Source organism: Buteo buteo, chromosome 10 (genome assembly GCF_964188355.1).
Source record: "Buteo buteo chromosome 10, bButBut1.hap1.1, whole genome shotgun sequence".
Taxonomy (NCBI): Eukaryota; Metazoa; Chordata; class Aves; order Accipitriformes; family Accipitridae; genus Buteo; species Buteo buteo.
The window spans coordinates 37,132,756-37,149,018 of NC_134180.1; the positions used below are offsets into that span (position 1 = coordinate 37,132,756).

The 16,263-nt window shown below is 36.9% G+C and overlaps 1 protein-coding gene across 4 annotated transcripts in view; it reads right to left on the reverse strand.

Annotated features, from left to right (window-relative positions):
- FAF1 (Fas associated factor 1) overlaps nucleotides 1-16,263 on the reverse strand; it is a 178,172-nt gene that overhangs the window by 57,540 nt on the left and 104,369 nt on the right. For all 4 annotated transcript variants that reach the window (XM_075037075.1, XM_075037074.1, XM_075037076.1 and 1 more), the window contains exons 9-10: nucleotides 2,426-2,521; nucleotides 598-724 (exon numbers count right to left, since the gene is read on the reverse strand). In XM_075037075.1, the coding sequence (XP_074893176.1) occupies nucleotides 598-724; nucleotides 2,426-2,521 (223 nt within the window). The remainder of the gene's footprint in view (nucleotides 1-597; nucleotides 725-2,425; nucleotides 2,522-16,263) is intronic.

Consider the following 16,263-nt stretch of genomic DNA (forward strand, 5'->3'; position numbering starts at 1 on the left):
CATTTTTATTTTTTTTTAAAACTTCCTATACATAATGTTAAAAAGTTTTCTATATTAACACATATATTAGCTGTCAAAAAACTTCTAAGGTAATAACACTAATGCAAGCCTAAATAAAGAGTATACAGAATTGCATATGGGAGGTAATTGACTGTTCCTGCTCAATGCTTTTCATAATTCAAGGGCAAATAATCACCGAGAAACTTGTTTCAGGTAAATAGCTAAAAATATTAATCACCACAAGATGCTGAAGCTACGATCTGTAGAATTTTCAAAACAGGGAAATGGAAATCTAGTTATATACAGCAAGATTTGGTATGGGATCATAATTTCACTAAGTTTAATTATTATTATTCATTTATAAGCTAAAAACATAAGGTTAAAAAACTTCCTCCATGGGGAGATGCTTTCATAGTTGCCAATTACATTTGCAGTATTTTCATTTGATACATACATCAGACATGACACTCAAACAATTCTAACATTCCTATCAAAAGATACTTTCCTGTTTCTTATTATGCAGACCCATCACACCTCTCTGACTTCACTACTGCTGAACAATCACCAGTTAATTGTAAATCAGTTGTCAACTCTTACTCATTGGCGATTTCCTCAAGGCAGATGATGCTACTCCAAACATTTCTCCATCATCAACTCCAAACTCTGTAGCATCTTCAAAGTCATCTCCATCACTGTCACTAACCATATGAACATCAGTGCATTGCTATATAAAAACAAAACCCAAAATCCACCATAAGCCTGTATTACAGACATCTTCAGTGAAATACGAAATACATAGTGAAAAATACTTACACATTTCTATAAAAACACTTGATAAAATGCAGTATATTTTACTATTTTATATAGCATTATCAGACTGCTTTTTATAAATAAGTCCTAATTTTTAACAGAATTCTGGTTGACAGAGCAATATTATGTGACAAAATGCATTATTTAATAACTGAGGAACTATCTCTGAATACACAGTTGAGCAAATTTTATCCAGAGTTCCATCTAACGGTATTACAGGTGGTTTAACTGCATAAGAAAGAGTGAGAAAAGCTGCACAATCTAGCAATAATTTTAGACATCCAGATACAACCTACTTTAGCAATACTTGCATGGTGGGGGACAGTCCTTGGGAAGGTACCTATCTATGGTATGGCAATCTCTGACATACAAGTTTAGCACCTGTAGTCCTAACTTGGCATACCAGACTACTGCATGTTGAATGACAGGCTGATTTATTTGGCATACCAATATAAAGGAGAAAAATCAACTTATTTGTGCCAGGAGCTAAGGTCCCACCTGTGCCTCCAACTTCCACCATCAGATCTTTTGGATTTTATGTCCTCTGAAACATAGAACAGCTCAGAAAAACCTTCGTTTTAGCTATTCAACGTAAACTTGCCTCTAAATTGACTTCCTTTCATGAACGGCAATTCCAGCTCCACTTTACCTAGAAGTTATGGTGAGAGTATACTACAGAAAATCTACATGAATCCCTGAAGGTGCAACAAGTGTATTACAGAACGTGAGATTTCAGCTCTAGCATGCAAGTGACCACAGGAGGAGCAAAGAGCTCCAAACACACTGGATCTCTCTCTACAATAGCTACACATAAAGAACTTCAAATAAAGAACACTTCCTGAATGAACTAGTCAACAAGAAAATTCTACAAGGTGAACAAACTCAGTCAGATAATTTTGAAAGAATGAAGTAAAGCTGCAATGATACATCGTTATGCTGGTAGATCTCAGGAGAAGACAATAACCATAATAACCATCTATTTAACCTGCTAAGTGGTTTAGGTAGAGCTAGAACAGCACTGTCTGACCATCCTCTAACTTTTAACAAGTATCCAACAGCCTATATCCAGACTTGCATCCTGACCGTGCCTCACAGCTATGTCTTTTGAACTCAAATGGGCTGAACAGATTGAAACACATCCTTTTTGTGCAGCAAGATAAACCTTATTTGCTATAGCTCTCTAAACAAAACGGTAAGAAAAGCGTGTGGAAAATGGGAAACCGCTTATATTAAATTCATTTTGAGGAAGGACAAAGGCATTGGAGATTTTAGCCCAAACTATTAATAGTTAGAAACAACAAAACAGCAGTTTACACAGTCTGCAAACAACTTTTTCTGCTAATACTGAAAATATGTTTCAAACTTCTATTTAATTTGGAGTATTTTTCAATGCTTAGTGTGGCTTGCTTATTTTGTTTTTCCTCTTTTTTTCAATGACTCATTTACCCAGTTCCTTACTTTGTCACAATTAATTGTTACAGGAATTGTAAATTGATTCTTTTAAGATGCAATTCTGCTGGCATATTTGACAATAGAAGGCACAGTGAGCATTGTGAAATGAGCTTTCCCTGCTTCTTCCTAGAGTATACTGGTAAAATGAAGATGATGTTCTTACCTCCTCTGACTGTTCCCTCGTTTGTACGGGTGAAGATCTTCTTCCAACCGTAAGTCGATGGCAAGGAAAAGTCAGTCCCGATACAGCTAGAGTCATCTACAAAGAAAGCAATGATTGTTTATTAAAGCCATAGTTTCAAATGAAGGTTGTTTTGGTGTTGTTTTTTAAGGTTGCTTTGAGATTTGAACTGAAGACTGCACCGCAGAAGATCAAATTAATTATACAACCATAAAGAAAGAACGCTTAAAAACTAAAATGATTCCTTACATAAAAATATTGAAAGAAACATCAACTAAGTTTTACGGGTGTGTATGCACAGAGTATCAAAACAAACGAAATGGAACTGCAAACTCAAAACTGTCTTGAATTGTTATTTTCTCCTAAATCAGTACTGAAGTTTGAACCATTATTTGTACATGGTAACTTTTACAGTGGTACGTTTTGATGAAGTAAATGTAAATTTTTCCTTCCTAATGAATAAGCAAATGTTGAAGATGTTCTAGATCCTATAAAAATAATTACTATTTTTGCAGGGCACAGAATGAGACCTACATAATATATTTCAGAAATACAGCATCCTCCCAATCAGACTGTAAAAACATTAAGGTAAAACAAATTTCAATCACACCCCCCCCCCCAGAAAATCCAAGAATAAATCATAAGCCTTAAATTTCATTTACTGCCATGAGCACTGAAAATACCCCATTTATTTTTATACATAATTCAGAATGACTTTATCACTTGTCTGCTAGAACTCACAAATTTAATTTGCTGCAGGTTGAAGCAGGCTGATTACCAAATGAACGTTAACCTGTCTGAACTAGCCTACTGTCACATTCTCATAGCAAGGTTAAACGGAAGTTTAGCTGCATAAAAAGCCCAGCTATCGTCTTAAAGGAAGTGAGTAATAATACTCTGGAGCAAATGAAATATTAAAGACGACATACAGGTCAAGACCAATTACCTATGAAACTCCTGTGACAAGAGCATAAGAACTGTATTCTCTGTAATAATCCACCAGTTTAATTAGTATTTTTCTAAGCTTTTAATAATAAACAAAACCCAACTGCTATAAAACCTGAAACTTTGCCCTGTAGTTACCACACTATATAAAATACTGGTAAAACATTCACACATGCACACTAACCACACACAGACTGAAGTTCCCTATCTAACAGCATCAAATACCCTGACAGATGCCTGGAAAGGCTCCCCATATCTTTTACATACCCATTAAAGAAAGAGTGGTAAGATCAAGCAGGCAGTTATTGTGCTGCTTCATCACTTGGCCCAATAGCAGGGTGTTGCAATTCCAATTTGCAACCCTATATTATAGTGTCAAAGCATCTCTCGAAAATGAGCTAACAGCAGAAGGCGTTCGACATCAGAGCACATTTCATCCTACTCTCCAGACAGTTGCTGGAATGTTGGGGTTTTGTGCACGTCTATGTGAGAAATCTCCATCCCCTTTCACTTTTTTTTTTTGAGAAGTTTTTGCAAAGGAAAGGCTAGGACAAATAGAAGCTCTGCCTTTCATTTCAAAATAACCCTACAGCATGAATGTTTCTCTAGAATTAAGTTATCTTCGTTCTAAGATAAAGGAGAGTCCTCTCTCAAGAGACACTCTTGCATCAGAAAGTTTAATCTTTATTTTGGAAATCATAAAAACGTCAACACTAAGCAAAAGATTACTTTTCAGGCAGCTTGGTCCAGGGCCATGGATAGCAAACCTCAACTGCTACAAATATTTTGAACACAGGCCAATTTACTGATGGGAGCACTCGCTGAAGCATCTCAGTGGCAAGAACTGTTTAGCTGTCAGGCTGCTCTTGGAGAGTTTTTTCTTTCCAAATACTGCATCTGCCTACTCCCAAACAGGGTTGCAGTACATTAGATATACGAATCGCTGTGTCACAGCCATCTTCCCATGGGAATGGACAAAATCTTTTTACCAACTCCAGAACTGAAAATACTGGTTTGGGGCCTGAGTACCTGACTACCCATATTCTCAACTCATAAGCCCATCCGATTGTGCAAAATCTCAAAAGTCACTAACTTTTCAGAATGTTTTCTTTTTCTGCATGAAAACCACTGTTATGCGAGTACTGTAGCTTGAATCGGATGGCTTTCACAAGTGCAAGAAGAGACATTGAAAGGCGCATATGCAGGACTCTTGGCACCAATAATAAGCTATATATAGAGTATGAAATAAATAATACATTAAAGCAAAAATAAATAAGGTTAGTCCATTTTTCTAGGCAGTAAATGTACATGTGCAAATCCCTACTCAAAAGGTCTCACAGCTGGAAGGTATGTGAGGTGGAAAGTGAAACAGAATCAGAAGTAGGCAAAATGACTTGCAAAAAGTCACTGAAGACGATACTGAAAAGCCAGATCTCGTCCAACACTGTGTATAGACTGCTCATGCTTGTTGAAAGTTTAAGTCATTTCCTTTTTGGCTTCCTATAGCTTTTTTAAGGGGAAGGACAATAAAATTGAAGCCTTGGAACATTCCAGGGAGAGTGGTAGGAGCAGATTCCTTTTAGGAGACAGCACAGATATTGAACAGATTGCTACTGGTATGCAAAAAGGTAATGGTATGACCTGGACTAAAAGTGCACAAAGGATACTTAAAATATATTTTAACTACTAAAAGAAAGACCATTACCAAACATACAAATTAGAGAGAAAAAAAATGGGTCTAATGCTCACCTGTGCTTTCCAACACTAAGACACTGAATTTATTTGTAAATGTTCAGTGTAAGATGATTTGTATTTCAATTGCCAGTATTAATAACTGGGGGATAAAGTTAAGCAACATCTTTTCTGATCTGAACATGCAGGATTCTTTGCCAAGAACTTTCCAGATCAACCTAGAGATATTTGCCAAATCCAGAGTGAGACCAAGTGCTTTAAACAATAGATTATTCTTCCTGTTAGAAAGTATCATTTTTATGTAGAAGCTTCTAGAAATATCCTTTAGAACAATCTCAAAAGACTATTTTTTCAAGTATTTCATGCAGCAAGGAAAGAAATCATTGAGAGCATGTAACTCCAGAGTGCTGCCATAACATGCTTAGAATAATAGGAAAAATTACGAGTCCATAATCTCACAAGTTTGTGATCTTCTAGAAAGAGTTTGTTGGCACAACTTAATTCCCACTCTTGCAGACTTCTGAAATTATAAAAGAAGGTGCAAACTCAGTCTCTTGCACAGGTCCAGAGGTATTCTATCAAGACACTGAAGATCTGAGCAAGATAAACAATAGTAGGAACATAAAGGAACGATACCAGCAGAGAACTGCAGCTGCGGAAATCTCTCCACTGAGAAACGCTGATAGAAAAATTATAAGCTCAGTGTACTGCATCAGGAAAACAGTAACTGCATATGACAAATTGGTCTTCCTCATATTCAGCCACATGCTAATCGAGAAAAACAGCACTTCAAAAGAGCTTCTAATGGCAACCGTATCTAATGAGGAAAGTATGAAGGCAAGCCCTAAGAGCTTTCTAATACCTTATAGAATATAGTTGGACATCGAAAGTGGCCAGTTTAAAGCAATAACCTGTAAAGAACTGGACCTTCCTCCTCATCCTCAACTATGACAGTCATTCTGGAAACACTCACTCTTTGCTCCATATAAATACAGACATGAGTTTCTCTAGCAATCCAGTAACCTGAATAAAACACTAAGACAACTCATCTTGCCACTAAGCTGCCTGTATTTAAGTCAGAACATACTTTAGAAAATAAATTATGGTAGAAAAACAGGCAGGCCCTTGAAGCACGTAATTTACAGACTTTTCCATTAGGCTTGTTGTTATCCTCTCAGTGCTTACCGTTGCAAAGTATGGCCTTTCCAGAGGGATGAGATGGAGAATGACCTGTCAAATCACTGCCAAGAGAGTCAATGATCTTTAGTAGAACAGCTTCTGTCCATATCAGCTAGCTCTGGAGCAAATCAAAATCCCTACAATGGTCATCAACAGCAGGAAACTTCCCCAGGAGCTCCAGAGGTTCACAGGTGCAGTAGGAAAGACAAGGCTGCAAAACGTGTCACCTTGCAGAAGATGAGAGCCGCAGATATATAATGGGCCTGCTTTGGCATGACTGGAGAGGTTGTGGTGTTCAAAGGATACTTGTCATCAAGGGATCCCTTTTCTCTAAAAGGTTGTAGCTCTTTTAACCAGACCCATTGAAAACAAGCAAGCATAAGGGATAATGTTTAAGGAAAGTAGGAATATTGATTTACTTTGTGCTCTTTGTTAAGTATTTGATTGCTACAAGAGTAGTGAGAATTTTGAGGTTTTGAAGTGTGTGGGAGTTCTGCTTGTTTGGTTTGCTTTAACGTACATTAACACATCTATCTAAACATACAGGTACTCACCACTGTTCCTGGTAACCAGGGAAAGTTATTATATGTAGCCCTTCAGCTGTATCACCTGGTAGTTGTCAACTTTAAAAAACAGCTTTTGATTGTTTAAAAGGCCACTTAAAATGAGAAACAATTTCAGTCACTATAACAGGGTAATTATCTTTATTGTTTGAGCTACTCAAATGAAGAATCCTTTCCAACTCACTGGAGTGACATTTTTCCATGGCAAAGTATTTTCTTTTCTAATATAATTTTTTGGACATAAACTAGAGATTCTTGATCAGTTGCTCTGAGAAATTCAAAGGTCAAAATATAAACCTTACAAAGCATCAGAAAAAAATTCACAGAACACTTGATCCATATGCAAAAGAAAGGAGTCTATCAATTATGCCAGATTTCACTTGCTCATGCACAGCAAGTGAAGCAACAGGCATTAACTGACAATGGCAAACCTAAACTAGAACAAAAACCTTGCAGTGGACTTACTGGCTGGATTTTTTAATATATAGTAAAAAGATCATAAAAAGAAATGTAATTTCTGTATTACTTGACTGCTATGAATGACTTGAATTATTCAATTAGCTGTACTTCTAATGCAGAATTATGTTTGGTTGTATATTATCTACCTCTGTAGGGTTCGGCGTTCGGAAGATCTCGTGATGTCACGGAAAGTTAGAGGGTTAGTCGCAGCCTTGTGATGTACCTGTAACCCCACCTCCCCTTGTTAGTATAAAAGGAATTAACTGTGCAATAAAAGGTGGAAGTTGGCGCTCACACTGTGTGTGTTATCTGTCTCTTTCCCTGGTCTGGGCCGACCAGTGATCTAATCGTGGCACCTTGATATGTAGCGAACACTACATACCTCAACAGAAAATTAAATGGGGGAATTCTCATACTGTGATTTCCTCCTGAGGTAAAGGAAAATAATCCATGTTTTCTGCCTTTAATACTCAGAGCTAAGGTAAGCAAACAAAATTCTGGTGTACAAAAAAAAAAGCATGTTTTCCGATACTCAACTCTCCTTCATGAAACTCCCATAAAAAGCAGACTAACTCCCAGTCATACTCAAGGTCAGCTTGTAGTATATTAGGCAAAAGGAAGTCTTAATAACTTGCCCTCCATTTCTAGCATCCTGAAAAACAGTTCCAGCTTTCTACCTGCAGTCACTAGCACAGCTGGATGGAAGAAGCCACAGGAGAAAACCTTCCAAAAGACATCACTCCATCTGTAATTACCAAGAAGGTACAGGCTTTCTAATGCATCCTTTTAGACTCTATAATGTTGAACAGGTAGAAATAAAACTGGCGTATACTCAAATGTGGAGGTGGGCAGGTTTAGCATATAAAGTGCATAATTTAGCCTTTTGGTTTTTATAATCTCAAGCAGTTAAGGAACACGCAGATTACCTAGTCCCAAATCTTTCAAGATGGCATCTCTAATTTCTGTTTGCTGTAGCTCTCATAATTAGCCCAAGACAAGGAGGTGCTTCATCCAGTGCAGTGCCTTTCCCATCCATCTCTCTGTAATGCAGTATCTTTAGAGCATCACATCTAATAAATTCCAGAATTATACTTAATGTTCTGGGTATCAATATTAATTCTGGTGAAAACTGTCAATGTCTGTTTTCCCCTTGTTAAGTAGGAGGGAAAAAATCAAGCCCGCAGAGTATCTGTGCTGAAGATAAATCTGCTGTTAGCACAGATCATAATATGGAGTTCTGGCTGGATAAACAACCTCCAGAAGTCAGTAACTGCAGTAGCTCTCTCTTATCTCAGTATTGGTTTGAGAATGTTTTATGCCTTCACTGTTATCACTGTACAACCAGTGCTCTGCGTAAGAGGCAAGAGAAGATTATCTCCAGAAATATATGCCAAAAATATTATTACTCACCCTGTGAAGTCAAATTTCAATAGAGATTATACAAGCATCTTGAAACCCCAAACCCTTTCTTTCACCCTGGAAACAATAGTAGCATGAGAGCAACATTCAGAGTATTATTAAAAGCATTGTAAAGTCACTATGAGTAAAAAGTTACCTAATTAATTAAGAACAGAAGTTCACACTAAGCTTGAATAGTCTTTGAATCAGAGCTGTTTCAACAAGGGGAATTCTACCACAACTGCTAACTTCTAACAACCCTCAATAATTATTATTACAGTATATACCAACTCTGAAATCTAACAGACCTTTGTGGCTTCTACTTAGTACCTTGGCCATAACTAGCTTGTCAATATTAGCTAGCTGCAGTTTCATGTTAGAAACAAATATATTAACAAACATGGAAATGATATCCCAAAATAATATTTATAAATCAGGAGGTCATCAGCTGAATGAGAGCTCTTTCTAAAAGTTGCATAGCAGGCTGCAGTACACACGTGGAGATTTACAATACACATATATCACACAAAAAATTCTTAATCAGAAATGAACGCACTGTTGCCTACAGACTGAAACCTAATCCTGGTTCAAATACTCCATGTGACAGCCCTTTCACTGTGCTCAAAATGTGAGTTGCTTAGCTTTTTCATTTACTGGTTTACTCACTGATACATGGCTAATGTATAAAGAAACAAACATGACTGAGTACATTTCATAACACGCCATGCTCAATTATTCAAAATAACGTAAGACAGAGGTGCCCATAGCAAAATACTCAATGACTGACAGGTGTCTCCGCTGTGAAAATTTCACTTCCAAATAATTTGATCCTTTTTCTTGTTGGAGCAATTGCTATGATGCTTTTCTCCCCTCATCAGGTAAGAGAAAGGGTTAAGGATAGAGGGGCAAGGAAGGAGATTTATCAAGCATTTCAGTTTTCATATTAAACTTACTATTCTGTTATTTGACTTTTTGTTACAGCATAAGCCAATTCCCCAAGTATGATAAATGTCAATGATACTACAGATGTTGGTATGCACGCATTTTCTTGAAGCTAGGGAAAAAAAATATCTTTGAAGACATCTATATGAAGCTTGAGAAGGGACAAAACGTTTGAGAAGGAACATTTCTGTCCTAGTTTTCTATTGCACTCTATATGCATACGGTACTACTAGCTGAGTTTGGATACTAGGCTTTGGAAGGATTTTCCCAGCTCCTAGCTCAAATGATAAAATGGAAACTGAAGAGGAAGATGATGAAATACCATCAGAATTTATTCTAGAAAGGATCTAGAAAAAATGGGATCAAACATTTTCATCACCCAAGTGGACCAAGAGCAGTAAGGTAACAAAGACAAAACAATTCATCAGTTTTCTACATCTTGGCTGAATAGAACAGCTTTCAGACCTTTATGCAGCCTTTCTGTATCTCCAGATTCAGCCCATCCATTAGACCCATCCATTCAGACAGGGTCAAGCAAGACTGTGATAAGCGAAAAATTCTCTTGCTGCTTAGTCTAGACAGACTTGAGTTTAGATGTCTGCAAGGCATATTCATCATTGTTAATCCCTTCTTCTTGATAAGCAGATCTCAGAATTCAAACAAGTTCATTTCTCCTGGCCTAACAAGATGTCATCTATCTCTCCTCACTAGACAAATTAAGTTCCCTGTTCAAAAAGATTACCATGCTAACTGTGCGGAATGGGAAATTAGAGAGAAATACTTTTTCAGCAGGGTAGATGAAGGCACAGACCTACACCTCAGACCTCTGGTCTTTAAGTCAGAATCTCAGGGTGATCTAGGGGACTGCAGACCAGTTCGACCTAACATTACTCCCCAGAAGGACACAGGAACAAATTATAAACCAATCTATTTGAAATGCCTAGAAAAGAGGTTATTCTGCTTACCATTGGAGCAAGACTGGTGAGGCTGCTGCTCCCAGCATACTAGCGTTTCCATTTTTCTTTTGTAGCCTATCCTTTTTGAGATTAAAGAAGTGAGCAAAACATAAAGCAAGGAATATTTGTGTGGTGAAAGGGAGATAGCAATTAATGTGGCATATAGGAAAAATCAAAGTGTAAAAGGGAGGGAGGAGAGGTACAGCATGTGAATGACGGCAGAGGAAGTTCTACTTCCACACTTGAAATGTAAGAGTGGGAAGTTTTCCATTATACAAACAGTTGAAGAGAACAGTGGTTTCTAAATGCATCCAGCACAGCCCTTGAATATGAATATTGAAGCAGAGAAAATTAAGAGCGTGGGAAGTCTTTGGCAATTTTTTGCGATTCTCCAGAGAATATCAAGACAGCTCCATGCTCTTTCCTGGTTGGAGACCCAAGCACACAGAAACCAATCCATGCAGGAAGGAGGTGGTAGACTCCCAAGCAACCCATGCTATTTCTGAGGATACTCAGAGTCTCATCATCTCAAGAAAAATGATGCTATGACATGAGACATCGTTCACATTAGGTTGTTCTTGCCATGGCTCTAGTTCTCAGTGTTTAACCAAGCATTATTACCAATGTGTGGGCAGCCTGTTGTGCTCAGACAAACCCTCACTAAATTCCTTGGGAATAAATAGGTGCTCAACACTGCCAAACCCATCACTTATCGCTATATAATTATACATTAAAGAATCTATCTTGTTTTCAGTGTATAATCTCAAAAAGTCAGTGATACATGATTTAAGAATTCACACATGTTCATGTTTAAAAGTAATGTTTAAAACTTCAAGGATTACAGGTTTTTTGTGAATTAATGTTCATCTTTTGCTTTGCTCTTTTCTCAAAGCTAGCAAGTATTCCTTCATTAGTAACAGACTGTAAAACTACTTCTATCCATACTGAAATACATTGTATACATAAAACAAGTGTTATCACAGCAACAACAAGCAAGTATCCCACTGTAAAATGAAGGTACACTCCAATTAAAAAAAAAAAAAAAGTCTATCAAATGCATTTTTTTGAAATTTACTGAAACAAGGGCTTTTTTTGTACCATGAAATTAATTACGAGACTCAGAGAGATTTACTATACAGAACTGAAGGGCTCTCTTCAGTCTATACTAGTCAAGACATTGCTATGCAAGTTTAGTAGATAATTTTAAAAAAATTAATCAACCAACCAAAGCTCATCTACTATCATGTAAACCCTTATCCCTCCTTGAACAACAATAAAAAGTGGATGTAATTCCACATTAGCCACTTTGTCTTTTGACATCAAATAGCATTAGCTGGGAAAAACAGTCAAGTATGCTCTAGGTTTGTTTGTTTTATTAAACTATTGTACAAATACTAAAATGAATAGAAGAGTTTAGAAGAGTTTAAAAAATTTGACAGCCCTTGAAATTAACTTCCTCTGGAAAATAACTTCAATTTCATTATGCATCTTCAAAACAACAACAACAAAAAAATCTTGACAGGTATTCAACGTTCCACTTTAAACACTAACTGGATGAAAAAAATCTCTAGGGTGGAGTGTGTTCAGGTTATAAATCAGCAATGCTTATTTTAACTCCTCACAAAGTGTTGTTGAGATAATTACTGCTGACAGCTTTATTCAAGGTTCATTTCACTTTTTCTACTATTTTTCCCCTGTTAGAAGTTCAGCAGGGCCCATGGGAAGATCCACCCCTCACACCTGTTAGGGTTCTTCATGTTACTGAGGCCAGTTTGGACATGTCACTTCAAATTAGCATTGTGCCAGCGCGCTGTGACAATTACTTATTGCAGGTTTAACTTGAAAAAAAGTTTCTAATCCAGCCACAAGAACAGTGTCAGAGTACGTAATTTAAACCTGTCAACACAGGTTGTAGGAAATTCATTCCAAGGATTTCAGTGATGTTCCCATGGTAGATCTTTGAACTATAATGAAGATTAAAATCACAAAGGAATGCTATAGAGTTAAAACACAGAACCCAAAAGTTTAAAAAGATCTGAACTGAAAAAAAGTGTCTTAAATATTAATAATTTTTAAAAATTTGATAAATATTTTAGATTAAGAGATTGCTTTCTTTAATTCTCCAAAATTCTTCTGCAGTTTATTCCAAAAGGCTGCATATTAAATGTACGTATCTTATTCCTTCTGCTGCAGTATAAAGACACCCCCCTGGGAGATCTTTACACAACGTGATGAAGGCAGCAGCACAGTGAAGATGCTCTGGAATTGACTTGTGGACAAACAGCACACGGGGTGGGAGGAGGGAGGCTGGAGAAGAGTCCATGGCACAGTGAGCAGGCCACTTGTGTTTTTTAGACACCAGATGCGGGATGCTGGAGTCACAGCCACCACCATGATAAAGCAAGCTTCACAAAATGCTGCCGAGAGTTTCTGTACAAGCTTGAGAAAAAGTTGTGCCCAGTCCTCTGGGAACACCCAGCGCTGGTACGCTGGTTGAACACACATGCCAGTTTTTGCTACGGTTGCTGTTAATCACCAGCCGTATTAACTGTGAATCTATCACTCTCATTTGCTAGCTGAATGAAAGAGAAGATTATCCCTGGTTTTGATTATTTCTCATTTGATTAAGCCTAGTTAGGCAAGTTAGGAATTAAAGCAGAAGGACAGATACTGTAGTACTTAATGTTGCTTCAAACCACAAATATATTTAAAGGAAACAAAAGGAAAAATTTTCTTGTACAACAGATTCTACTAAGAAAAAGATATACTTGAGAGACTGAAATAAATACCCATGATCACTTACAGAGCTCATTCTTCTCAGACAAAAACTGTAAATATTAAAAAGGACGAAAAATCTGCCAAGCCATTTGCAGCTATTTGAAACACAGGGTAACAGAATTAAATAAACGCTGAAAGACCTGGAACACAGTTAAGTATAGACCATGAGGCTAATTGTGGATCTTGAGTTAATTACTTTCCACTGATACGTTTTCTCAATGGTCTTTTACATCAGTTTTTTCTTTCCTCAGTCTGAACCCCAAGGCAATTCAGCGTGCTAGCCTCCAAACTCTGGGTGATTCATTGTGTACTTCTGCCTTAGGATTTTTAGTTCATGCAGAGAAAGCCAGGCTTTCACATCAAGTTGATGTTAATGTGCACTGACAAAGCAACAGTAAAGGAGCTTCATGTTTGTCACAACGTGCACTCTTTAATTTAGTAATTGCTTTATACTGATATGCAAATAATGACACATTTCCCAAATTTCCAGTTCCTCGGCAATGCTTTCACTAATTACTTAGTGGTTAAAACTTATGCATGTAAATTGGTTAAGTGAGTTTATTACCAAGTACACCTGTGTGAATTGATCTATAAAACATACATGCCTGGGAACAGGTTATAACTCACTGTACATTCCTGAATGTCTCAGGAACCGAAAATAAATACTCTCTCACCAAAACAAGATCTATTACGACTAATAGAGTGTTATTCATAGATAAACTGGGATTCCCAACCTTTCCCAAGCTAGAGAGAGACTGCCTTTGGGTGACAACAAATACCAGGAGTCAAAGCATTCATCCATTTCATGTTGCCAAATGAGAGAAGGATCAAGGTAAACAGAAGAAAAGGTCGGTAAGAAAAAGGACAAGAAACCCTCTGGTACCTGAAAACGTGGGAAAGCACCAGCATCCACTCACCCATCGGTTCTCTGAGGACCATCACATGCTCTGCAGTCTGGTTATTGTATTTTGTGATACACCTTAGCCTTACTTTTGATACTCTAACAGTGACTGTGAAAAATCCAGCTGCACTTAATATGGATTCAGACTCATAACAATTGCAAAAACACTAAACAGAGTTAATCTGTCTTCCTATATTTCCTTTCTTCAAAATTCTTCGCAGTGTAAGGGCTGAAAAGTAATCAAGGTACTAACATTGTCCTGTTTCATTTGCTGGCTTCTGTGTTGAAAAACAGTGTCTGTTAGGTTTCTGATATTGTCTTTAAGTAACTGCACAATTGCCATAGAAGAGGACGTAATAATATTGTTTGTTCTAAGTCTGATCACAAATTGCCTATTTTTTGCTATTCAGAAGAGATACAAAACTGTTAAACAGATTTTTAAGGTAAGAAACAATTGTAAGTGAAATAATAAGCAACAGTATAAACCAAGAACCAATTAAATTCATCCAGATCACATATTGCCCAAAGAAATTCACAGATATATCTTGGGAACTGCTTTGCATTCACAAAGAGTATCAGCCAAATACTTGGCACATTTCAGGTCTATGGTGGGATGCCATTTACTTCACAGCATTGTACAATGCTTTGGACGGCAAACAGAAGAGTGCCTGGATATGTTTCCAGCACTATATAATTCCTTGGCAGAGTTCAAGCAGTTGTGCTAGCAACACTGCTTCCAACAAATGGTTCGAACACTGATAGGCTTTTTATGCTGCCTCTTCTTCCTGCATATCACTTTTCGAGGAATTGGATTTTTGCAATGTTAGCCTTTTGAAAACATGGTGTTACTGACTTCTAAAAATGAGCTTCTGAAAAGGATGATTTTGGCTTATTTTCTGTTTCCCTGACATGGAATATATAAAAAGACCTTTTAACACTTTGCATCAGTACAATTAAAAGCACTGAGTACATAACCTCCTCAATTAAAGGAAAAATGTTCAAAACTAGAAATAATAAATTGTATTAACACTAAACAATATTTTAGTATTCTCAAATGGTAAGTTGTTGGGCTGGGGCTGTTGCAGCTAAAAATGCATTAATTTCATCCATTCAGTATAACTACATATTGTGTGTGCTTGGTTGATGTATGATAGTTTCAAGTGTGACAAGCAAAGATAATTAACTAAAAAATTAAGCATTTATAAAGGGTCTTTCTATTTGAAGACCTCCAAGGACTGGACAAACATGAAACATTCCCAACATATTAGACTGGATTTTCTTAGCCATCTAACAAAAATAAGATGGCAGTTTCTACTGAAATCTAGCTGAGGCCATGTAGCTACTTTTCTTTGACTTTTATGAAAGTTCGGCATTAAATCTCAGGCCTGCTCTTAGAAATGAGAAGGCTTGAGTTGCTTAAGTAAAGTGCTTTATTAAATGTCATAAGTAAAGTCTGCAGAGCTACAAATCTGTCTCAGCTCTATGTTTTGACCACTGGGCAGTAACTACATTTAGAAAAGGAATTCAATCCAGCGATTGCTATTGAAAACAGAGCTCTTCTCTTGTTTGGTAGAGGAAGTTACCTGTCTAAAATAGATTTATCAACTAGTATTTTCTTGGTTCCACGTTTTATCAACAGTTTATTGGACTTCAACAAAAAAGTCCCAACAGAGGACCAGATTAACTCCATTCTAAGCATTTAAAAAGTTATCTATGGACTAATCTAACATTATTTAAATACTTTTTTTTTTAAAGGAAGCATTTGAGACTATTATATCAGGCTCTGCACACAACTAGAACAAACCCCAAGTGAGGTTCTACCAATAGCAAATATTCTCACTTTTATATAAAATAACAAAAGTGATGCTGTAATTTTACATAGCTTGCTTCTGCTATTACACGGCAAGCCCTCTTACCATACACTTACTTAAAGTGAAACTCTGTTTACAAGGTCCCAAACACCTTCAATCTGTTGCAATGGATTTTCATACATCTTATAGTGAAGCT